We start from the raw sequence: 25,697 nt of genomic DNA on the forward strand, positions 1-25,697 counted from the left end.
GGACCCTGGGACCATGACCTGAGCCGAAGGCAGATGCTTAACGTCTGAGCCACCCAGGTGCCCCTAAAACAATATATTATTTAAAAGAATTATGGTTTTAGGATATTAGGCAGCGGCCCCTGGAGGCAGAAGTTAAAACCTATTTACGAAGCAGGGGTGTCACTGTGGGGTTGTTAGTGGCCCCAAATAAAGAGGAAATGGTGGAAAGAGTAGGCCTCGGATGTTTTCTAAATAAAGGGATGGATGAGTGAAACGCTGCCGAGGATGAACAGCTAGGTTTCAGTGGCACTTCGTGAAGTTTTATATGAATGCCCACAGCCACCCAGCCAAATGTCCAAGTCAGGTGATTTGATCAAAATTACAGAGAACTGTCATTGTTTTTGAGACTGGCCCATTTTTAATATCAAATCTCTGACTGCAGCCATTTTGTGGAACCCATATCAAGAGAAGGCATGATACCCAAAGGAAAAGACAAAATAAGTCTATGGTGATGAAGACGAAGATGAAGAGAAATTACATGAGGAGATGACATTAAAAGCCTTTCTCCACACAAAAGAGAAATACGTCATTGACAAGCATTGCCTCAAACAGACAAGGGGATTCTATAGATCAAATAAAAATATTCCCAGGTAACTTCTGGGTTGCATTCATTTGATACAGTGGCCAACATAACAACTGTGGTTTGCTCTTTTTGCCTAGAAGTTGGCACATTCTGGGAACTCCCCTTCAGGAGAAGCGTTCAGGAGAGGGATGGTGGCACCAGGCTGAAGAAGGTGGCAGAAGGAAGGCCTCTCAAGAACTTCCCGCTTCAGGATTTTCTGATTCACGGTGAGACGTCATGCCAACTGCCAGATTTTATACATTCTCTCTCTCAGGTGCTCTAATTGAGGCAATTGACTAAGTAAACAGTGTTTCTGTTTTCTGGCATTCCTGAAACAGATGTGATAGAACTGAAGGCAAACAATTTTAGGACCGCACTCCATGCATTACCCTCTGAAAACAGTGTAATCATGAAACTAAAATGTTTATGCGATAATCAAAGACCGAGGCCAAGAAACCAAAAGTCATTTTGTAAGACAAAGTACTGGCCAGTACTTCCAACAAAGGGATTGATTGAGTTATCCTGAAATGGCTCCCCAGAAAAAGTCCCTGTGACTTGATTTCTTGGTTTCTTGCTCTTAGTCCAAACGGTCAGAAAGAATTTAGGAGGAATAGGGCTGGTTATTACAAGAACAGGGTTCTCCTGACCGAATTTCAGGATAGGCTCATCAGAAAGTAAGCAACATCCTCCTCCAGACAACGCCCCCACAGCTCACCCAGTGACATTTCTCCACATGTGGACACTCCCTCCAATGTCAACCAGCACCTTTCTCGCTCCCTGTATGGTTGGCGTGTTCGAGTCTGCCTTCTTGCTTCCCTCTGTCTCCGCAGGTCCTCTTCATCACTCCACTTCTCTCTCTTCCTCCAAGTTTGGCTCGAAGCTCACCTCTCCTCTGTCTGGCCCCAGCAAATTCTGGTCTTTTACTTTTTCTGAGCTCTCTCCTGGTCTATATACCCAACTGACATGAAATAATTAGCAAGTGCGTTGACAGGAACACAGCCCCAACGAATGATTCCTGCTGGATCTCCCAACATCCGAAACGTCTTCCCTGTTGTGGTACAGTGTGGAGACAGAAGTTCCCTCCCTCCTTTCTTCCCTTCCTACCCTCCTTCTTTTAATTTAGTGTTTATTAAACACCTCCCTTATGCAAAGCAACTGTTGAAGGTTTCTGCATGCACTATCTCACTTCATCTCCTCACAAACCTCTCCAGAAAGATCTACCAACTCTGCTCCCCTCTGGCTTTTCAGGGTCTTTTCACGGCGTCATCACCTACTCAGTTCCCGGGTGCTGCGCTTGGTTCTTCCCTCCTCCTCCTCCTCCTCAGCCCAACATCCAACCAACTGCCAGCTCTGTATCTCGAATCTGGCTCCTTCTTTTTATCCTTCTGTCTTTATCTCTCTCCCAGACACAAGAGCCTCTTCACAACTGGTCTCCTGCCACCAGGTTATCATTCCATACGTGGGTCAGTTGACAGCCCTGCACAGACACAAAACTACGTGATTCCCATTGTCTCCATAATAAAACCTGAGTTCCCAAGTTTGACATTAAGGGACTGCTGCCTTTCACATCCCACCACCTATTAAAGCTTATCTTCCAAACACGTTAGGTTTCTTCTGATTCCCCAAACATACTAAGCAATCGTCTTCTTATGGGTTTTTGTTCATGCTATTCCCACTGTGTGAAATGGCCTTCTCCCCTCTCTGACCTAGGAAAAAATCCTACTTTTCAGACCTAGCTCAAATGCCACTTAACTCCCCCAGGTCAAAATTGATTGGTCTTTCTCCTGAAATTTCTTAGACTTAGTTGTTTATGCTCTGAAGCTGCCTCTAGATCATAAAATACTGGAGGGTAGAGATAGTGTCTGTTTTTCTTTGCATTCCAACACCATGCCCCAACCATGCCAGTACTCCCTAAGCATAGGCAGTAATGAAATTACTAGCACTGGTAAGTGAGTTTACTTAGCTACCGCTGTCTTCCAAGTGTTTCTCAGAATTTCAAGCTAACAAACCTTTATGAGGTACCTACTATGTACAGAGAACTATAGCAGGAGCTGTAGAAGCAAGCTAGTTAGTGAGCCATGGTGCTTTTATAATGCATCTTTTTAAAAGACCTACTCACCTTACTATGCTAAGCCACCAAACACACCATTATTTGAAGATGTGTCCACTCTTGTGGATCAGCAATCATTCACAGCACTTCCCTCCATCACTGGATATAGCAGAGGTAAGATCCTATGCTTCAAAGAGCACCCAAGAAGGCTCACGACTCTGGAAATCAGGGGCGTTCTTTCCTTCTGGGACAGAGAGTGGATTGATATGGAAAATAAAGGCGTTCGTCTCTTAGCAGTACTGAGTCTCAAACCCCATAATTTATGTTAACTTCAGTTATAATGAGCATTTAAAGCCATGAAAGTAGCTGAGAAAACAAGGTCTGGGAAAACTAAAAGTTTTATTACCTATGAAGTTGTGCTAATAGATGAAAACTTTCATTAAGGGATGATAATTTCGGGTTTGAAGACTGGTATTTTGATAACAGCTCTGCAAATTTTTCTGAAGAGCCCAAGGTGATCTATGACATAAGGCGACCATGTGTCTCAGCTTGTCAGGGAGCATCCTGCTTTACACCTGTTGTCCTTGTAAAATTATTAATAGTGCCCCCTTATTCTCATAACTTTGCAGTTTGAATGATAAATTACATGACCACTCTATTATGAGTGTACTGTTGGACTTCTGTGGCCTGTCCGTACAAGGGAAGACAGTTTGCTCAAATACAGGGAGCTGATGCTGAGAAAAGGGGCAGGATCCAGGCTTCCTGACACAAAGCCCAGGCTCTATCTCAGTTTTTCCTATTTCCTCTAAGTTGTTTCCTCTTCAATTAATCAAGAAAACCACTTTGGGAAATGGTAAAGATGCATAAGTATGATTTCTACAAACTAGCCATTACAACTTAGCTGGGGAAAGTACATACATATCCAGTAATTAAACAGGGTCAGAAATATTCATAATATGGTGCCAATTGTGAAGTTCAAATGACAATTTTAAAAGGAGTCAGAGAAGAGGAAAACCCTCTCTGGGCTTCAGACTTCAGGGAAGGTTTCTGGAAGATGATGGAAACCTGAACTGGGCCCCAAAGGAAAGAAAAAGAAAAAAAGAGAGAAAAAGATATTGTTCTCTGAAAAAATAAAAGTAGAAAACAAAATTGGGATAGGAATAAATGACCTGAGTGATCCTACAAGCATTATTACTTTCCATTCCAGAAGATAAAAACAAGACAGGAGAAACGCAAGGGTCTATGTGGATTTCCCAAAATCTTACAGTGATTTAAGTCACAATCATCAGATTGAGGTGTCTTGAAACCAGACAAGTGCTAGCTGCTAGATGACAGTGCTCCTCTCTGTGATGTGGTCAGCAAAAAAGTGGCCACCCTTTGAGCTCTATCCCCAGCCTTTTCACTAACTGGCCAAGTGTCTGTGGGCAAGCGGTTTCATTAGTTTTGGGCCCAAGTTTCCTTAAATAAAATGCTAGGGTTGGGTGAAGTAGTCTCTAAGAATCTTTCGATCTCTGGCGATCCATGAACCTCTACATTTGACTCTAGCTTTTGTTTAGTATGTTCTAGGTTTAGCTCAATAGTGGATGTGAGTGTTAATTTCAGCAAAATGGCAAACATTGGGCTAATCCTGTGGGTCTCTTCCCACTACAAAGATGTGAAATTCTCAATAAAACATCACAGAGCCGAGCTAGGAAAAAAAGGAAGGAAGGGAAAGAAGCACAGGATACAGGAATGAAGATAAAAATTGAAACCAGAGGGGCACCTGGGTGGCTCAGTCAGCCCGGCGTCCAACTCTTGATTGTGGGTTGTGCGATCCAGCCCTGCACTGGGCTCCATGCTCAGTGCAGAGTCTGCTTGTCCCTCTCCCTCTGCTCCTCTCTCTCTCTCCCTCTCTGTCTCTCTTAAATAAATAAAATGTTAAAAAAAAAATTGAAACCAGAGCTTTAACAAAAAGTTGACTCCATGACACCCAAAGAGAGTTTCAGATTTACACAAACGCTCCTAGAAATCTGGGGATTGTGATTAGATTCTAATGCTCATGAAGGGTCATGGTGGGGGGCGGTTAGAACTGAGCCCCGTTCATAAATCTCAAAGCCTTAACAAGTCACCTTATCCATGAAAAAGAAACTAAAAGCACTCTGCCCTTTAGGCCAAAGATAAAGGGCAGATAATTGCCTTATATTCAGAACTTAGGACACCTTGACAAAATCAAAGCCCTAAACATGAACGATATTCAGTTATAGGACCAGAATTTACACTATCTATACATCTAAGTGTAGGAGTCCCATGATGAGAAATGAACATACACACAATTATAGGACCACTGAAATTCCTTAGATCTCCAGAAAAAACAAGTATGTGGCCACCATGTAGGGACAATGTCACAACTCAGGACTCAAGATTCCCATAGAAAAGAAATCTGTGTGAGATGAACTTGCCAAAACACACACACACACACACACACACACACACACACACGGAAATAAACTACCATGAGGGATAGTCATAAAGGGAAATTTTGAAAAACTAAAATCCTAAGAACTGGAAAAATACTAGAATCTGAAGTGGATTACAAAATAAGATTGCTTATAATTATTAAAGTCATATAAGATAAAACCAGAATGAAATAAGAGTAAATGGAAAAGAAAATAGGCAGATTTGAAAAAAAACAAAGCAAAATACAATAAAAAAATAAAACTCTTAAAAATAACTCAGTGGAATTTGAGAAACAAGACAGATGATCATAGGGGAAGGGAAGGCAAATCAAACAGGATGAAATCAGAGAGGGAGACAAACCATAAGAGACTCTTAACCTCAGGAAACAAACTGAGGGTTGCTGGAGGGGAGGGGGGTGGGGGATGGGGTGGCTGGGTGATAGACATTGGGGAGGGTAGGTGCTATGGTGAGTGCTGTGAATTGTGTAAGACTGATGAATCACAGATCTGTACTCCTGAAACAAATAATACATTATATGTTACTAAAAAAAGTAACTCAGTAGAAAAGTTAGATAGTAGAATAATGCAAATATAGAACTAGTGAACTAGAAGAATAGATTTGAGGAAATCAACTAAAAGGTAACAAAGGACTTCTAAATAAAAGTGGAGAATTGAAAACACAGGTCTAATGTTGGTCTCACATGAATCTCACTAAAACTAGGGAAAACAACTATTTAAAAGACATAAACCCACAAGGGTAAGGAGAACAGGTGAAGAAATAATAGTAACAAGATTTTGGAAGATGGAAAACAGATGGACAAACAGCAATAGAACTAGCAGATCAAAGGATGCTGAATTCTAAACCAGGAATAGGGAACGTTATGAGCCAAACAGCAGATGCTCCAGAGGTCCAGGAACAGATAGCGCTAGTTATGTCTGGAACTGGGGAGGGAGAAGAGGAGAGAAGTGACTAAAATAAGGAGAATGGAATGAAAGCTTTTTAAGAACCAATTATATTTCCAGATCTCAGGTCCCCCCCCTCAACTCCATCCTACTGGGCAGCAGACTCTATCCCAATGGGTGAAACTGGAGGTTTGTCTCTGGAGAGAAGATTCCCGGATTGTGGGATGCCGTCCAGCAAACAAACAGAAAGTCATATTCTAAATGCTGACCCCTGCACTCTATTCCTCCCTGAAGCTCTCAGCTCTCACAGGAAGATCTTTACCCTTCGTGTGAGAGTTTGGAAGAGTGTTCTCTGGAGATTCTGACTATCCCCGATATTTCCCATCTTTAGGGGTTGACTTTAGGAGTTCCCCAACAAATGGCATAAACATATTATTCCACAGGGATGCTCAAAGTTAGCCAGCCCCTCACACATCCTCAGGGCTTCTAATAAGCTTATTAGTTCTTCATTCTTGAATAAAGGCAGACAGCCAAGGATTACCAAACATGCAAGGAGAGCGTCTACATGAAAAACAGAGTTCAAAACAGACAAAGAGGAAAAGGTGATGGGGAGGAAACAGAGATCATGAAGGAAGAAGAAAATTTCAAAAGAGAATACATTTTTTTTCTCAGAAAGCTAAGAGAATGTCATACACATGAAAACAGAACAAAATGCTAAAAAAAACCCCAAAAACAAACAAAAAAACAACTATTTATAGATGAAAAGAGGAAATTTAAAACAATAACAAAAAAGAAAACCCAATCGACAGGTTGGAAATTGAAGTTTAAGAAATTGCCCCCAAAAGAGCAAAATGATAAAGAGACAGGAAACAGGAAAGAAAATGTGAGCAAATCAGAGGACTGGCCTAGAAAGTACAACATACAAATAATAGGAGTTCTGGAAAGAAAAATGGAACTAATAGAGAGAAGCAAGTATCAGCATATTGAAAGAACACATTGAGTGTTCAGTACAATAAGTGAAAACAGATTCATGAAGAGGAAAATTACTGTGAAATTTAGAATCCTGGGGAAAAGGCAAGATTCTATGAGTTTTAGGGAAAATGAAAAAAATCAGGTACAAAGCATCAAGAATGAGAATGGGTTTAGTCTTCTAACCACAACACTGGGAGTTAGCATACATAAGAGCAACATCTTCAAACTTCAGAAGAAAAAATTTTTTTAAAGATTTTTTTATTTATTTATTTGACAGAGAGAGACACAGCGAGAGAGGGAATGCAAGCAGGGGGAGTGGGAGAGGGAGAAGCAGGCCTCCCACCGAGCAGAGAGCCCAACGTGGGGCTTGATCCCAGGACCCCGGGATCATGACCTGAGCCAAAGGCAGTCGCTTAACGACTGAGCCACCCAGGCGCCCCAAGAAAATTTATTTTTGACTTAGATTTCCTTGTGCAAGATAGACAAGGCATCAAGTGAGAAGAGAGAATAAAGACCTTTAGAGACATTCAAAATGTGGATATATAACTCTTGTGGGTCCATTTTTGATAGGCCATGCAGGCTGGGAAACACTAAAATGAGTAAGTGGAAAAAAGAGGGAATTTTATGCAATTCCACATAAGACTAAGGTATAGAGGGATAATGTAGTGAAGGGAGCAGACAGCTGGGCCCCAGGCATAGAGAGCAGTTCGTCCAGACTGGGCCAGGTTGATCAAGAGAAAGACGTACTGAGGGCCACCACACTGCACTAGGTTTTAATTCTGATAACCTGCTGGAGAGTGTGCTCCCTCAAGCAATGAAGTAAATCAGGAAAGGGGATCCAACTCAGAAGAAAGGCAATGGAAAGTTCTAGAATAACAAGAGATATCACAGCATGATAGGTGTACAGCAGGCCTAGAGAAAAGTTCGGATAAAAGGAAAATGGAAGTCTGCAGAAAGGATGTCACCAAGAAAATAAGTGGAACCAACAGATTACTGATGTGATCAGCCTTGTGGCAAAATGTACTTGTGAGGCTATGAAAGATACAGGGAAAATCTGCAATAGGTATGAAGAACACTAAGGAAATGAAAAAAACAAGACAGATATTAACTTCATGAAAATAAAAAGTTCTGCTGATAATGTTATTCACGTAGGCAAAATAGGGAAAACACTAACACTTGATTTAATAAGACATTGCAATATAATTATACTGGGAGAAAGCAGAGGGTAAGCAGTGGATACAGTTATGTAAAAAAAGGTAGGTCTTTATTTACTAGAATAAAGTTATGGTATCATGAAGAAAATTGATAAAATTAAAAAAGTATATATATATTACTATATATATATATATCAGAAGAAAAAGCTAAAATATAGAAAGTGATGTTCTTTAGGAGGGGGACTGGGCAAAGCAGGGTAGGGTAGAATTTGTTCCCACAGAAATTAAGGAAACAGCACATAAGTAAATATGTGCAAGGATGTTTTTGTCTACAATGTTTATGGAGACATAAAACTGAAAATAACTTGTGTTCACCAATAGTGTGGAACAGCTCAATAAATCGTAGAACAGCCATACCTTAGAATTTACTTAGCTATTTTTAAAAACTGGTTAAATTTGTATCTATTTATCTGGAAGGATATCCTGAATATGTTACTAAAAGAGCAAGATAGGTTGTGAAGTAATGCATATGGTATGACTGGATTTTTTTGCAAACAAAACCAAAACACTGTTATTTAATTTATATGGATATATATGTGCCATGTGTTTATATGAGCATCAGGAAATGTGTGGAAGGATGCATGCCAGATGTTTACGTTGCTTACCTTAGGAGGACAGGAAAGGAAAGGGTAGGGGGAGATTAAGAAAAAAATCAACCACAGGAAAATAGAGATTGGGAAATATAAAAAAAAAAATGGTTAAGAGACATGAGGAAGAGAATACCAAGGTCTAACATACATGTAACAGCGGGCTAGGGAAGCTGTAACAAACAACTGGGGAGAGACAACATTCAGAGATTATGACTGAGAATGTTTCAAAATTGATGAATATTAGAAATCCTTAGATTTAAGAAGCATACTGAATCCCAGATGGGATTGTGGTGAAACTGCAGATCGTCAAAGACAAGAACCAAAAGAAAAAAAAATCTGTAAAGCAATTAGAAAAAAATAGACACATCTAAGCAAACGACAGACTAGCAACAACCTCATCTCATCAATGATAGGTGCTGGAAAGCAAAGAAGTAATAATTTCAAATGCTGAGGAAACATATCTACATAGAATTCTATACCTAAAAAATAATTATTCAAGACTGAGGGTAAATTAAAGATATTTTCAGATAGAGACTGAGAGAGATAGTTTAATATTCTCAAATCCTTGATGTAATAACTACCCCGAGATGTACTTCAGTAAGAAGTATTTGAACTGAGAAAGGATGAACAGAATCCAAGAAGCAACATAGTAACATTTACTGAGGGCTTACTCTGTACTTTACTGCATACCAGGTACCATTCTAAGTGACTTACATAAAATTGGGATTCAAATTCAGGCAGTTTGCTTTTAGATATCATGCTCTTAACTACAGTGTAAATAAAACGGCATATATTTTGATAAATTTTGAAAAGTAGATCTGTAAAAAAGAAAATTGGTTGGGGACAAAAAGACAAACAAAATGATAGATGATAAAATTTCCAATGGTGTCATATCAGAATGTAAGAGAGAAAGCCTCGTAAAAATGTTCTAAGGAGTCTGTCATATTGTTTTGGAAGCAAACAGAGATACAGATAAACTTTAATTTTAGACTCTGTTAAATACAATTTTTAAGGTTTAAGGGTAACAGCTGAAATAATGGAACAAATCACCTACATTACGAATCAAGACGAAAACAGCAATCCTTTTTTTTAATGGTATAACCATATTTATTGTGCCTGGGACACAAGGTGAGGGAGAAACCTCAAGAGGAGGAAGGTGGGGAAAGTCTGGAGCTCCAGTTAGAGGCAGGAATGTATCTGCTGGGCTCATCACATAATGAAAGGGAGGGCTCTGAATCCATCGTTCCCTTTTTTCTCCCCTGGGCTTCCTGAGCTTCTTGAACCTGGTGGATCTCCATGACCACCCGCCAAAGTCCCACGACTCTGCCTCATCCAGCTCACACACCAGCTGTGGATCACTGCACCCACGGGATTGCTTGGCTACATTGCCCCATTCAGAGGAATCCTTGGAGACTGGAGTGTGGGAGGTTTCCAGCTCGGGGTGAAGGGTGGTCATCAGCTCACACACCTGCTGCTGGACAGCCACTCCAAAACGGGTCCTCTCCTCAATCTGAGGTATCTGCAGCTGGAGCCAGGTTAGGACCAGGCTGACTGCTCAGTGACATCCCCTCATTCCCAGGTGTCAGGTGCTATAAGAGGATCATGATCTTGCCATTCACTGGACTACTGGGAAAACCTTGGCCTTCAGCTTGCCCTTTCATCTTTTAATGCATTTCTTCCTTCTCCTGCAGTTTCTTCTGCTCTTCCTTCTCTTTCCCCTTCATGGGATCAGGCACCAGAATATCCAAAGGGGCCTTTAGATTGCTCAGGTGAGCTTCATTGAGAGCTGGATCCTTTACAAATGCTGCTAGCTCAGAAGTCGTCTTGGGGAAATCACTCCTGAGTAGGTCGTCTGTCTTCACAGAACCTATCCACCTGGGCTTGGGATTCGGGCTAGACTTTGAGTGTGGTGGCCAGGGCCAGGGGGCCTAGCACTGCACAAGGAGCAAGGAGTGGACACAGGGAAAGGAAAGCAAAATCAACAGGAAAACTCAAGTCATCTAATAGAAGACAGAATAGGAAGAAAAAGTAAGTAAAGAAGGAGCATGGCATATAGAAAACATTTGGGTTTCTAGTGAATTCCAAATATATGACTTATCAAAATAAATGTAAATGGCTTAAACAAAGCCATTAAAAGGCAGAAATCTTCAGATTGAATTCTGTAAAACTCTAGCTGTTTACAAGAGAGAAGCCTAAAACATACTGTTACAGCAGGGATCCACATAAAATAATGCGTTCAAAAAGTAAGTGTCCCTACAAATAATAAATATTCAATAAATATTTCTTTTAATTGAATGAATAAATGAATCCAATCAAATAGACTTCAGAGCCAAGAGTAGTTGCGGGGCGGGGGGGCGGGGTTAATGAGGGTTGCAGCTTAATGATAAAAGGATATTCACCAGGAAGCCTGCTGTGTACCTAACATACAGTATCAAGTTTATATATAGCAAAAACTGAGTTAGTTCTATGAATGTAACAATTCAAATTATAGTGAGAGATTTTGGCACACATCTCATGAAATCAATAGACCAAGCTATAAAGCAGAAAAAATACAGAAGATTATAAAATGTATATTAAAACTTCATCTAATGGATATGGAAAGAGAACCCTTCACCTAATAAAGAATACACATGAAATGTTTACAAAAATTGACCAGGTTCTAGGCCACAGAGCAAGTCCCAACAAATTTCAAAGAACTGCTAACATTCAGACCACAGTCATCAACCAAAATACAATAAAGGCTGAAATCAATAACAAAACCACAGGCACCAAGCCCGAGTACATTTGAAATTTCAAAAACACACTACTAAGTTATTAACATGAAATAGAAATGAAAGTAACAAAACATGCAGAACTGAACAATAGTTGAAACCCTAGATTTCAGTAGAAGGAATGCTTAGCATTAAATGCAGTATCAGAAAACAAGAAAAAATTAAGAAGATAAAGATCAATAAAATAAAGACAATGGAAGAAAATTCTTTTTCCACAAATGGATAAAGTAATAGGAAGGCAGTAATCATAATAAGAACAACAAATCAATAAAGTAAAAACAAAGAAACATAGAGAGTAGGAAGAAAACAAAGGTTGATTTTTTTTTGAAAAGACTAATAAAATAGGTAGATAGTCAACAAGAATGAATAAGAGAAATAAAAGAAGGCAGAAATAAACACTATCAGGCATAAAAAAACCCATAACTCTAAATACAGTAATTATTCTTTTACATACTAGTATGAGAATTCTGTTCTCTGCTTTAAAGCAATAAATCTAAAAACAGATGAAATAAAAAATCTCCTAGAAAAATATGTTACCAAAATTGACACACAAAAAATAGAGAAATAGCAAATGCTTCTGAATGTATTTTTATAAGTTCAGTCTAGAGCTGGATTTTAGAAATAGACTGACAGTACAAAAAAGGAAAGCAGTAAGTCAATGTCAGTTCAAAATATCAATGCAAAAATCCTAAATAAAATATCAGCAAACATATCCAGCAGTGTGGTGTGTGTATAAATATATACTATTTCTTTAAAAATATATGTTTTTAATCTGACATATATGATATATCACATATATCATATATATCACATGATTAATGTGTGACGTGGGTGTGTGTATTTGTGATGATTTAGTAGGGTTTATCCTAGAAGCTCAAGAAAGATTTAACATTAACTAATGTTATTTAGCACACTTACAGATTAAAAAGGAAAAACTATATAATCATGTCAATAGACGCAGAAAAAGTATTTAATGAAATTTAACACCCCTTCACAATTTTAAAATGCAATGAAATACCTAGCCAACCAAGAACAGAAGGAAGTTCTAACCAAGAAGTAGTTTCTATGAAGAATCTAAAATAAAATTTAGGAATACATTTCCTTTAAAGTCAGAAACTAGACAAATATGCTTTCTCCAGCACCCCTCCATTCATCATTGTGTGAGATACAGAACTGATGCAATAAAGCAAGAACAAGGAGTAAGGGAAATAAGGATTAAAAATGGAGAAACAAAAGAAGCATTATTTGCAGATGATAAGACTGTCTACATAAGAGAATCCAAAAGAAACTGCAAACAATTATAAGTAATAAGAGAGTTTGGCAAGAACACCAGAGACAAGATTAATACACAAACACTCATGACATCCTTATCAGCAACAATCAATTAGAAAATGTAGTTTTTAAAAGATTCCATTAGCAATAGCAATAAACTATGACAAACCTAGGAATAAATCTAAAGCAAATTATTAAACTTCCCTGAAAGTCATAAGACCTAAATAAACAGAGATATATATCACACTCATAGAGTTGAAGATTCAACATCAATATTAATTCCTTTTAAGTTAATATATAAATTCAATGTAATTCATATTAAAATCCTAGAAAGACTTTTCGTGGACATTTTAAGCTGGTTTAAAAAATTCACAGAGAAGAATTAAGGTCAAAAAACGGCCAAGACAATATTGAAAAAGTATAAGGTGGGCACTGTCCAAGTAGATATTAAGACATTAATTAAAGCCTTATAATTCAGACACATTAGGATTGGGGCAGATAGAGATAACCACACCAAAGCAATAGAGAGAGCCCCTCCATGTATCAGAACTTGGGATGAGACAGAGGTAGCATTATAAGACTGTGGGAAAGGGCTGAACTATTTAATAGATGGTTTGGGACAACTGGTTATTCATATGGGAAAAAAATAGACTCAAACTCACACTATATCCACAAATGAGTTCCAAGAGAATTATAGTTAACTTTGAAATGTTTAGAAAAAATAGAGTCACTATTTTTATAATCTCAGGCTAGGGAATGATACAATGGGGGAAAAAAAGACAGGAAAAAGTGGTGATAAATTTGATTTTAAAACTCTTGTGACAAAAGACACCAAAAAGACAAAGCTTAAAGGCAAGAAACAGACTGAGAGATAGAAGATTAAAAAAAAAAAAAAAAAAAAAAACCCAGTTGAGACAACATCAAAATAAAAGGCTTCTGCAGAGCAAAGAAAACAATCAACAAAACCAAAAGGTAACCTACAGAATGGAAGAAGATATTCACAAATAACATATCCAATAAAGGGTTAGTATCCACAATATACAAACAACTTATACAACTCAACACCAAAAAAAACCCAAACAATGCGATCTAAAAATGGGCAGGGCGCCTGGTGGCTCAGTTGGTTAAGCAACTGCCTTCAGCTCAGGTCATGATCCTGGAGTCCCGGGATCGAGTCCCGCATCGGGCTCCCTGCTCTGCGGGGAGTCTGCTTCTCCCTCTGACCCTCTTCCCTCTCGTGCTCTCTATCTCTCATCTCTCTCTCAAATAAATAATAAAATAAAATCTTTAAAAAAAATAAAAATAAAAATAAAAATGGGCAGAAGACATGAACAGACATTTCTCCAAGGAAGACATACAGATGGCCAACAGACACATGAAAAGAAGCTCAACATCACTCATTGTCAGGGAAATGCCAATCAGAACCACAATGAGATATCCCCTCACACCTGTCAGAATGGCTAAAATCAAAAACACAAGAAACAAGTGTTGCCAAGGATGCGGAAAAAAAGGAACACTCGTGTCCTGTTGGTGGGAATATGAACTGATGTAGCCACTGTGGAAAACAGTATGGAGGTTCCTCAAAAAATTAAAAAGAGTATTACCATATAATCCAGTAATTCCACTACTGGGTATTTACCCAGAGAATATGAACACACTACTTCGAGGAGATATATCCACCCTTATGTTTAGTGCAGCATTATTTACAACAGCCAAATTATGGAAGCAGGCCCACATGCCAATCGATCGATGAATGGATAAAGACGTGGTGTGTGTATGTACGTAATAAAACACACAATGGTATATCACTCAGCCATAAACAAAGAATGAAATCCTGCCATTTGCAACAACATGGATGGATCTAGAGAGTATATGCTAAATGAAGTAAGTCAGTCAGAGGAAGCCAAATACCATGTGGTTTCACTCATGTGTGGAATTTAAGAAACAAAGCAAATGAACAAAGAAAAAGACAAACCAAAAAAGAGACTCCTGACTATAGAGAACAGACAGAGGAGGGGAGAGGTGAGTGGGGGATGGAGGAAACAGGTGAAGGGGAGTAAAGAGTACACTTTAGATGATGAGCACTGAGTAATATATAGGAGCTTTGAATCACTATACTATATACATGAAACTAATATGACATTATATGTTAGCTGTACTGGAATTTTTTTTAAATCCAGGATTTTTTTTAATCTATAAGGACAAAAACAACCCACTACAAAAAAAAGAAAAAATGATCAAAGTCTACAAAGTGGTAATACGTAGAAAAAGAAACCCCCATCACCAATGTTCCTGAGAAAGCAAAGCAGAACCTCCCCAGGAATCAGAGAAATATAAATCAATAGCACAGTAAAATACCTTTACAATCTATCAGACAAGCAACACATAAAAGCCTGATGATGCCATGTTGGGAGAAATGCGGAGCAAGGAGAACCCTCCCACATTGCTGGGAGAGCAATCGGGCAGTGTCTACTGAAGTTGATGACGTTTCTGCCCTCAGACCCAGAAATTACGCATCTGCATCCATACCTTTGAGAAGGGATGAGATCAAGGTGAGGTAGAAAGAGACAAATTGTAACATTTGCTATAAAAAAATCTTTTTTTTAAAGATTTTATTTTGGGGGCCACCCGGGTGGCTCAGTTGGTTAAGCGTCTGCCTTCGGCTCAGGTCATGGTCTCGGAGTCCTGGGATCGGGCTCCTGGCAGGCTCCCTGCTCGGCGGGGAGCCTGCTTCTCCCTCTCCCTCTGGCCCTCCTCCCCTCGTGCTCTCTCTCTCTCAAATAAATAAATAAAATCTTTTTTTTTAAAAAAGATTTTATTCTTAAGTAATCTCTACACCCAACGCGGGGCTCCGACTCCAAGATCAAGAGTCACATGCTCTACCAACTGAGCCAGCCAGGTGCCCCTATAAAAAAAAATCTTTTTAAAATGTGGTACACACACACACACACACACACACACACACGCACACACACATCCAAGAGAAACTTTTCCACATGCGTGCAAAGCATGTGTGCATGTTGAAGCATTGTCTGCAATGTCACAAAGTTAGACACAACTATAATATCCTTCAAAAGGGCACTTTAAAAAAGTCAGAAACAACTTTAATGTCCTTCCTTTGAATACTATACAGCATGGAACGTGGATGAGGTAGAGGTACATCTTTCTCAACAGATTAATCTTATACGTATAACACAGAACACAAACCCAATGATATCACTGAAAGCTTAAAAACATTTAAAAATATACAGACTGTCTATGGATACATGTGTGTAAAAGATGCAATCATCCACGGTAATAATAAGCATCGAATTTAAATTGAAGCTGGGAAGGGAGAAGGGGCATGGGACCAGGAGGTGCTTTATCTCTCTCTCTCTTTTTTACAGGTGGCTGGGAAGATCTAAAGCACATATGGCATAAAGATAGGACGAAATGATAACACACATGCATTTGCTATCTTATTCTCCATATTTCCTGTTTGCCTGAAATTGTTCATAATAGAAAAATACTGTGTTCTGCACATTTTAAAGATACCAACAGACATCATCCCTTTTCCTAGGGGCCTTCCAAGGCAGCCAGGGCAAATGTCTCTCTTATGGACCGATGATGAGGGTGAAGGAGGAGTGGGCAGGCGGGCACACGATTTACCATCAGAGGGCTCGGAGCCCCTGGGCATCACATTGCGAGGCTCACGCCACTCATTCCGTAATTTATGTAACACAGGGAACTGGACCATGGCGCAATTCAGGGTAGGGTAGGCGGCCGAAGGAGAGGACAGCCTCTTCCCTTCTGGAACAAACCGCAGCCTGAGGAAGGACAATGACATAACTTGACAAAAAGGGAAGAAGACAGGCTGCCCCGGTCATCTGACAGCTTTTCAATGAATCTGTAATTCTTTCGTGGAGAGGCTGAGTATTCACTGTGCACCTGCGGAGGAGGAGGAAGTGAGAGAAGTGACCTCCGGTCTGGTCACTTCGCCTTCAGAGCGCTGCACCCTGGGCCAACAGGATGCTGCAGTCGGGGCGCAAGCCTGGAGATCCGCTCCGGGATTGGTCCCTTCCATGCTCTGCCTTTCAGCTCTTCTTCTTTTCAAACTGAGAAGGTGGACTGCCATGTCAAGGTCAGTGAAATTCTAGAATCCACTTCCCCTGTTTTTCAGGATTTGTTTTCCCCTTTCTTTTAAAATCTCAAAGAGCTTCTGCATTTAATATTTGCACATGGTTTTGAGGCTCAGTCCTGGGACGTGTCCCAGCTAGGTTCTTTCCCCTGGTGACATACACCAAATGCCTAGTACTAGTACTTGGTGTCTGGAAGTCAATAAACACTCCTCCTCTGCCCGGCTCCCCAGCGCCATCCCCGCTCTTGGGAGTCTGGGGACTGTTAGGTAGGGGGGTCACATGACTGTAGCTTTAACTAAGCAGCAGGGAATATGCCCCATTCCATCCCTGCAGTCATACATGCTGCGGGGAGGTTGGGGGGGGCGGGGTCCCGACCAACAACTCAGCCCCTGAAGCAGCACTACACGCACATTTTAGGTTGGAAATAAGAAAGAATTTCCTGGCTGTAGGAACTGCCAAATCGTAGGGTGGGTAACCAAGGGAGGTTCCAGAATCTCCTCTAGAGATCTTTAGAAACCCAATACAACCTCACATATCGGAGACGAGTTTTTGTAATCTTTGCTTAGAGACAGAAGGACCTGGTGTCTGATCGGTCCTCCTCCCAGGCACCCGATCCGGCTTCTTGCCTTGCCCTACCTCTTCTCATTATTATATACACCTCCCGTAGATCTTACACTTACTGCCAGCTCGCAGGCTTGTTTTCATGTGATTCCTTGCTCCTCACACCTTTCCTTCTTATTTTATGGAAAGCCAGTCAAAGGTCAGAGTTGCCCAATTACCCACACATAGTTTTGGTGGTAGCATCAGATACCCAGGGAAAACAGAGCTAGGATTCCAATCCCAGCCTCGGCGCCAAAGCTGGATGGCAACGGAGAAAATTAGCTGTTGCTAACAATCCGTTATAAATGAAAATAGGAGCCTAGTAATTGATTTTAATAGATTTTTAAAAGAACCGTTGGCCCCATTTCATGAAGAATACAGAGTTTCAAAAGCGTTCATTCCAGGGTTGGATTTTTTTCCCCCTCTTCTGGCTTAAACCCCAAATGGCCAAGATCCGAGTCTGAATAAACAGTGTGGGTGGTGACCGGGTGGTGACCGTTCTGTGAGGCCCGGTAGAGGATGCAATCACTTTTTCCTCGGTTCAGCATTAAATCATGTGAAACTAGCCTGATCGCGCCCCAGAACTTCTGCTCAGTACATGGAGGGCCACATAGTGTGTACGCTCTCTCCGGTTTTCAGGGAGGAAAAAAAATTAATTCTCCTAACTGCGAATGTTTAATTATGTCTAAAGTTCATTGACCCCACAGGCGGCTGTCAGATGATCTTGCGAAGGCCTGTAAAGGCATCCCAGGAATGCAGTGATGTGGGCAGAAACCGAGTGGATTCATGCCACCGAATGCTTGCAACAGGACGGGATCAGCGGCCGTCCAGAAAGGCTGCAGTGAAAACAGGGCTTCAGGATAATCAGTAATTTAATCTCACCTACGCATTTCTAGGCCTTCAAAAGTGAGCGTTATAAATCAGAACTTCGAGAAAGATCCCACAGGGAGGGGGCCCATGACGGCGGGTGAAGTAATTCTGTTTGCTGGTTGTGGCCGCAGCTCGCTGGGGAGGCAGGCACTCGCAATGTCCCCGCCCCCCCCCCCCCCCCCCCCCCCCCCCCCCGCTGTAGAGGTAATGCTTTCTGACTTCCCAGCTACTGACATGAAAAGAAAATGACGATGAAGCAATCCCATTCATAAATACACCGTGGGGCTTGGGCAGACGGCAGCGTCTCTGTTTATTTAGATGGTTTTGATAGAATGCAGCCCTCGAGTGTGCACACAGCGACTGTATGTCTTTGTCAGAAAAATGCCCTACAGCGTGTTCCTCATCCACAAGGGCTGGACAGCCCCCTCCGGGCTAACGGAGGGGAAGGGGACAAGCCAGGTGACTGTCCGGACCCTGTCTCCCTCTTGTAGTCTCTATCCGGGGCACAGGCCTGGCTCCTGGCCCCCAGGCAATGGTGAGAGCCAGCAGTGGGAACCATTCGGAGACAGGATGGCTTGGGCTTCTTGGAAAGGGGAGGCCGAGGCCCCAGGGTACGCTGCAGCCAGGTGGCCAGCTCCGGGGGCTCTCCTACTTAGAGGGAGGCAGTACGAAATATTCGGGCTTGGTGCTTCCTAAGATTAAAATGACCTATTAGGGGTCCAATATTATTTTTCTTTGAGTTGCTTTCGCACCAAACAGGGTCTATCAGTCAAAATACTATGCCTTCCGTGGGGAAAACATCACAACCACCACCAAGCTGCATTCTCTCTGGCATCTTTATCGTTGTAAGTATAGAGAATGGGTGGCCAGAATTTCGCCACTTCTGCTCCTCTGATGGAAGCAGAATGGAAAGAGTCTCACTTGTTTCATTTGTAGACTAACCTGAAATTCTTGGGTCCTTTACCAAAATCCGCCACTTCGCTTTTGAATGCACAGTGTGGGTCTGAGTTCAATTCATGTTAAACCAACAGATATTTGGCGAACACAAATAATGGGGTAGGCACTAGTGGCGATGTAAAAATCAAAAAGGCATGAATCCTGCCCTCAAACAGGCCAGAAACAAAGAGGCAGACATTAATCCTGGGAGGGCTCAGGAAGCTTCCTGCATGCAGTCTTCCCAGGGCATGGTGGCATTTGACCTCAACTTTTACCAAAAGCTCCATGTCCACTTGTACACTGTGGCATTGTGGAGAGGAAAGAGAGAGAACCGTCACTGAGTCATGCGTATTCATGGCTGGGTTCTGTAATTTTACCTTGTTTTTAATCCATCCAGACATTTGAGAGGTCTCCTGTCAAGACCCCTTCTTTAAGGCCCGTACCATTTCATATCCCTTTGGTCAGTGAACAGTTAGTAAAAAAGGAAAAAGAACTTCTTCTGTCTTCCCACCCGAAAGAAGGAAGCCTTCCTTCAAATCTTTAAACATTTTCTAGAAATACGATTTCCCTGTAACTGAAGAGGAAATATATGCTTCCAGATAAAGAAATCTGGACGCTAAGTAATATCCTAAATCACTTCCACCTTTTGGATACTACAATTTATAAAATTCCATGAAGGAAATGACTCTTACTTCTCATGAAGTTCCCGCTGGGAAGTCGCTGGGAGCTACATTTATGAAAGCGATACCCTCTTGCTGGTCCCAATTCCTTCCCTTTGTCGGGGGCCTTCACCGGCTTTGAACCACACAGCAATGTAATTATTTCTCATCCGTAGTAGGTGTTGCAGTCCGCCTTGTCAGGTGACTCTCAGAGTACATGTCTCTGTTACATTTTAAGTTCATGGACATTAGGGACTGTTTTATTCACCTCTGGATTTCTCCAGAGTGTCTATAACATAATTAGTCTTCACAGAATCAATGAGTAAATAAATATCATGGAGATGTCTATGGCAGGGGTTGGAAAACTTTTTCAGTAAAGGGCCAGATAGCAAATATTTTAAGATATATGGTTTCTGTCCTAACTACTCAACTCTGCTGCTATTATAGGAAAACAGCCACAGACAATCCATAAACAAATAGGCATGGCTGTGTTCCAATAAAACTTTATTTACAAAAATAAGTGGCACGCCAGATTTGGTCCACAGGGCATGGTTTTTGGACCCCTGATCTATGGTGTTTATCTCTGCCATAAACCTTAGTATATTCTCTAAATTTTCATATGTTCCCTGTGATTATTAGTAATGAAGGTGCAGAAAATGTAAATCTTTAAGAGTTGTTTTGGAGCTCCACATTAATGAATCCACTTAAAAAAAAAAAACAAAACCAGGAAAGTACATACAGAAATCAGCTGCTACTCCAGGTATACTTCATGGTCCCTTATTTTGTTTATTATATGCCTTTAAAAGGAACAATTCTTATCCCTCAAAAATGGGGTAGTAGTTTTGCCATGACCGCATGATTATTGAGTAAACTTGATATAAGATTTCAGAGTTACCGGGTGAAGAGTCTGGTGCTGGGGCATGGTGAACTTGACACTTTCCTGGAAAGGGGGAATAAATGCACCCCCTCGTTCCCGCTCTCTACCAGATCATTTGGTCTGATTTTCCTGCCAAAGGTTATTAATGCAGAAGATACATCCTCCTTTCTCCTGATGACCCTCTGGAAAACATCCAGCTACAAAGAGCACAACAGAATTTCAAAAGTCCAGCAAGCACACAGAGAAGCAAAGGGTAGCTATGGGAATTTGATGAAAACAAGATGTCCCAGGCTGATCACCCTGACCTGGTTTGAGAGTGCCCCCCCACCCTTATTCTTTCCCTCACTGTCCAGCTACCTTTGTGTAAAATACAATTCTTTAAAAAGGCGCTGGATCTGAACTGTGGTGGAAACTCAAAGGATACAAAGGCGGAAGGTCGACTGCTTGGTTTGGAAAAATTCAACCAGCTGTTTTCGAGGTATGAGAAAATACACAGCAAACCACGTACAAACGAGTACCCACAGGCATTTCTGGAGATGAGCTACTCTAAGGTGTGGATCTTGAAACTGTGTCCATCATCCCCAGGGTATCATGAAACAGTTCTAGAGATTTCTTGTAAGAAAGAAAGAAAGAAAAAAATGAAGTTTGAGCCTTTCCAAGCCTCTCTTCAGCACCTGGACCAGGTTCAAAAAATCAGAAGGATTCTGCGCCTTAAGAAAATGAGAAACCACTGATTTGCAAATAGAATAGGAAACACTGACTGCAAATAGAAGGTACGCTTGGGGGCTCAAAAGACCTGAGTTCAAATCTACCAATTCAACCTATGTGACTTGAGGCAAATTATCTGACTTTAAGGTAGCCAGTCCTTTTTAAATACAGTGCTTATATAGATATAGATATAGATATAAAATTAAGGAGAAATGTGTAAAACGGAGGACATACAGTGTATGGCCTAATTTATTGCACTGAATGTTGAGAATCTATCACATGCCCGTGGTAAAGTGGAAAACGAATATGCCACAGATTCTGAGCACAAAGAGCAAGTGACCGTCCTTTATTGCTTTTTCCGCAATACCAGCACACAACCATCCCCAGTTCCTCTCCTCTGTTTATTCAATTTCCTACCCTTCTAGTCTTGCCTTCTCAGTCACTCCTCATGGCAACACCCCCTCCTCCTCCCTGCTACAAAACATGGAGGCCATTCTCAGCCTTACACGGAACAGAGCTCCAGCCAAGAGCATCATGTACCTGAAGGGATATCATTTATATGCATTTCTTTCATATTTCATAAAATTTCAAACTGCTTATATCCCGTGTGGCCCTGAGATATAGGAGTCTTCTTGCCATCTTGGTTGGGGGTTAGACGTATGAGAATCCAGCCAGGAGTTCAGAGGGGGATCACGTGGAGTAGACACCAAGAGCGAAATATAAAGCTGGGGGGACTGTGACATGTCCAACAAGGCTGTTTACAATACTTAGGACAACTTCCTCCATCTCAGTTACAATGGTCCAGGTGACACTCCCCATGGGAAAAGTCACTGACCATGAAGTGTAAATGAACCAGCCACCAGCTGGGAAGGTTGTATGAGCAGCAGAGACAAGGCCCAGGAGTGAAGAGCAGAACTCATTACTCATGATCCTCTTTTGCTTCCACCCTGAGAACCTGCCATAAGGTTGCAGAACACCTGATCTTTATTTCCTTTGAATCGGCCTCTTGGGCTGTGCCCACAGGACACAAACGAATGACCGAAGAGAAAAAAGTAATGCATACATCACGGGATGTGTTTGACAAATGTGAAGTTCAACCTAGCAATGAGAGAGAGATGCTCTTAATCTCCTCTGAGGCTCCATGAGAACATGATCTGCTTCCTTCTTCTGGTTTCCAGCTTCTTTAATACCAAAAACTTCTCCTTGAAATGCGAGATCTTTGAAGAGTCCATCTCGAGATTTCCAGAGGGTTCATTTAAGCCAAGTAAGTGGGTTCCTCTGATTAGTGTGCCTAGAACAATACAGGTAAAAATGTCTTTTAAATCACTCATTCAAAAGTTAGCTGCTAAGGAATGCTACTTCGGCTTCAGGAAACAGGCCCATATGAGTTTCTTCCATCAGCCCCTGACAGCATTCTGGGCAAAGCAAACAAAATCTCGAGGAAAAAAAGAAACTCTCAGAGCCCACGCTGGGCCCCTTCGCATTCCTTTTTTAAGCATTACAAGCCTGATGCTAGGCCACAGATGCAGCTCTTGGAGGTCAGAGGCAGCAGGCGGATGTTTTCCCTTAAGTGCGTTGTCTCTCCCTCAATCTGTTTATAGCTGCCTCCCTGTCAGCCTGCACCTCCAGTCCTCACTAAACACACATCCTAAAGGCTTCTGCCCACCACACACGAAGGGGCATTTTTCGGTAATTTGTTCTCTCTTCTAGAAGGAGGAATGCACCCCACTCACCAGGTAATCTGATAACCCATTTCCGGGGTGTTCCTCAGCCATCTTCAAGAAATACTGTAGGAAAAACCCCTGTACAGGGGTTATGTCCCCAAAGTTGTGTGGCATCAGAAAGGGTCTTGTTCTTCTTAGAAGTAAACAACTGAGGTCACATGATGGGTATTAGCCTCTTAAATCAATTGGGTGTCACTGATGGGCTCCCAGGATGGAAGTCAAGAGTTATTTATTCAAACCAGTGGTTTTATTTTTTTTTGTTTTGTTTTGTTCTGGGCTTGCAGATGCTCTTCGTACAAGTCAGACCAAGGATCTCCATCTGTAAGTTAATTACAAATTCCACAGCAGGCAAGCCAAGCAATAGATTGCAGAGACTTATCCAAGCTCGCTACAGATTCATCCAGAATATGATCCACCGGAGATGCAGGATAACGTCTGAGGCTATTCCTCATACACAAAAGTGCCACGAAACAAGGGAGTTTCTTGGTGGTGACGGAATGGTTCTGTATCCTGATGACAGGGGTGGTTACGGGGACCTAGACATGGGGTGAAGTGCACATACGGGCCCACACCAATGAGTGCATGTGAAACCTGGTGAAATCTGAAGAAGATTCTGGAGATTTCACTCGTGTCAGTTTCCTGGTGTTGGTTGGGTGTATCCTCTACCTACATTATACCCGAAGCTTGAGTTAGGCAAGACACTACCATTGGGGGAAACCAGATGAAGAGTACCTGGGACCTCTCTGTGCTATTTTTGCGACTTCCCGTGAGTCTATATTTATTGCAAAACAAAAAGTTTCAAAAGTGGCATGACCAAGTTAGCACTTGTCCAGCAGTAGCTCGCCTATCTTAACCTAATTGTATTTGAAGGTCTAGGCTGCTGCTTTTTTCTACTCCCTGTACTTTAAAGTATTTCCTATGACCCTTCTCTAAGAAATGAAGTCAACCTATCTTCTCATCTGTACATCGTGCTCTCTGAATAGGAGGGCCGTGGAGAGGGGCTGCGGAGGGACAACGGGTTCTGAATGGCTCACAGCCGGCTCACCAGCATCAGGCATCACCACCAGCGTTCTGAGAAGATAGTAGCTTTCAGCTGTTTCATGGGTATTTCTAATGACACAGAGGTTTAAAGAGTAATCAGGTCCTAGCACCAAGAGGCAAACATAGAGATGAGGCCATTGGCTAAGGAACAGGGAGGAGAGAAGAGTCTAAGTCAGGCCAAGACCTGGCTCTTTTTTTCTGTCTCCACAAGCTTCTCCCAGGACTTCTCGTGGCTCTGCCTCCTCTTACAAGCCTGGAGCCAAAGCAAGATCCCCTGTGACACTCTAATCCAAACGTGTCCTCCCCCTGCCCCAGCTACCCGGCATTATCCTTTTGGTTGTCTACCATCACCTTACCTTTGGCTTTACTCATTTATCAGCTCTATTTCTGCATTCAGATATGAGCTCCAGGAGCAGCCTGTCCCCTCTCTTCACCAGCATAGCCCCAACACTGAGGACGACAGTGCGGTAACTATTTACTGACTAAATGAGAAAATGCGTAACACATCTCTAAAACAATGGCCATTAGACCATGGAAAATCTCAAACAGATCATTATTAAATGACACAGAGCCTTCATTAACAATCATTCAGGCTGGTTTGCGTATGCCAAGATCATTTTACATTTGGCTAAGAGAGTAAACATAACAAAAATTCGAGCGGTGGTTTTTAGTGCTAGCAGCAGAGTTCAAGAGCTATGGGAATCCCAATGGAAAGACGTGATTCCTGTTGAATTTTCTGTCTGAGGTAGAAAGAGACCAGTAGCAGGTGAGGAGATAGATGGGGAGACAGGAATAAGCGTCTATCTGAATACACACACGCGCGCGCGCACTTTCTCATTTCCAAAGATGTAATGAGATCTTGATGCTTCCTTTACCCTTGTTAAGTCAGCCTGCAATGAATGGGGAGTCCCCTGGGAGTGGACAGAAAAGCACCAGGGAGACAGGTATGGTGGGAATGGTGGCACAGGCAGGCAGAAAGAACGCAGAAGGAGCCCCGGTGAGACACGGAGAGCATCCCGGATGGTGTCGCCAGCTCCACTGTGTGGGCTCCTAAGGGTCGTGAGAGCTCAGGAGTGAGGGCTGCCCTGTCACCAAATCATCAGTCTGGAGCTGTCTTCCCCCTGGAATAAAGTCACATCACTGTTCAAAACAGGAAAGGCTTTGGACCCACCACACTCAAGATGTCAGAGGAAAACTTTTAGTGGGTTGTGTTTTTAGATGTGGTGAAATGTTTTAAGTAAACGATCTGCTTTAGTGAGGAAAAAAAGAACCTTCCCCAAAAGACCCCTTAAAAGCATGGGAATAAGAAGCAAGGAGGCCAACAACCCCCTAACTTTAAAAGTATACTTGGAGCTG

The 25,697-nt window shown here is 41.6% G+C and overlaps 1 protein-coding gene, 1 long non-coding RNA gene and 1 pseudogene across 9 annotated transcripts in view; 1 reads left to right on the forward strand and 2 right to left on the reverse strand.

Annotated features, from left to right (window-relative positions):
- The window catches only part of BCL2 (BCL2 apoptosis regulator), a 167,408-nt gene that overhangs the window by 78,095 nt on the left and 63,616 nt on the right, over positions 1–25,697 (reverse strand). Inside the window, exon 3 of one of the 8 annotated variants that reach the window (XM_027575636.2) lies at positions 673–930. The exons of 4 other annotated variants lie outside the window; for them this stretch is intronic. In XM_027575636.2, the coding sequence (XP_027431437.1) occupies positions 898–930 (33 nt within the window). In that variant the 3' untranslated portion in view covers positions 673–897. 3 more of the 8 variants (XM_027575633.1, XM_027575638.1, XM_027575637.1) reach the window with 3 other exon arrangements.
- LOC113912996 lies at positions 9,781–10,688 on the reverse strand (annotated as a pseudogene).
- Positions 15,834–25,535, forward strand: LOC113912490. Its single transcript, XR_003516841.2, has 3 exons — positions 15,834–16,928; positions 22,600–22,840; positions 23,585–25,535. It is a non-coding gene; the product is annotated as an uncharacterized LOC113912490 (long non-coding RNA).

This window comes from Zalophus californianus, chromosome 14 (assembly GCF_009762305.2).
Source record: "Zalophus californianus isolate mZalCal1 chromosome 14, mZalCal1.pri.v2, whole genome shotgun sequence".
Classification (NCBI taxonomy): Eukaryota; Metazoa; Chordata; class Mammalia; order Carnivora; family Otariidae; genus Zalophus; species Zalophus californianus.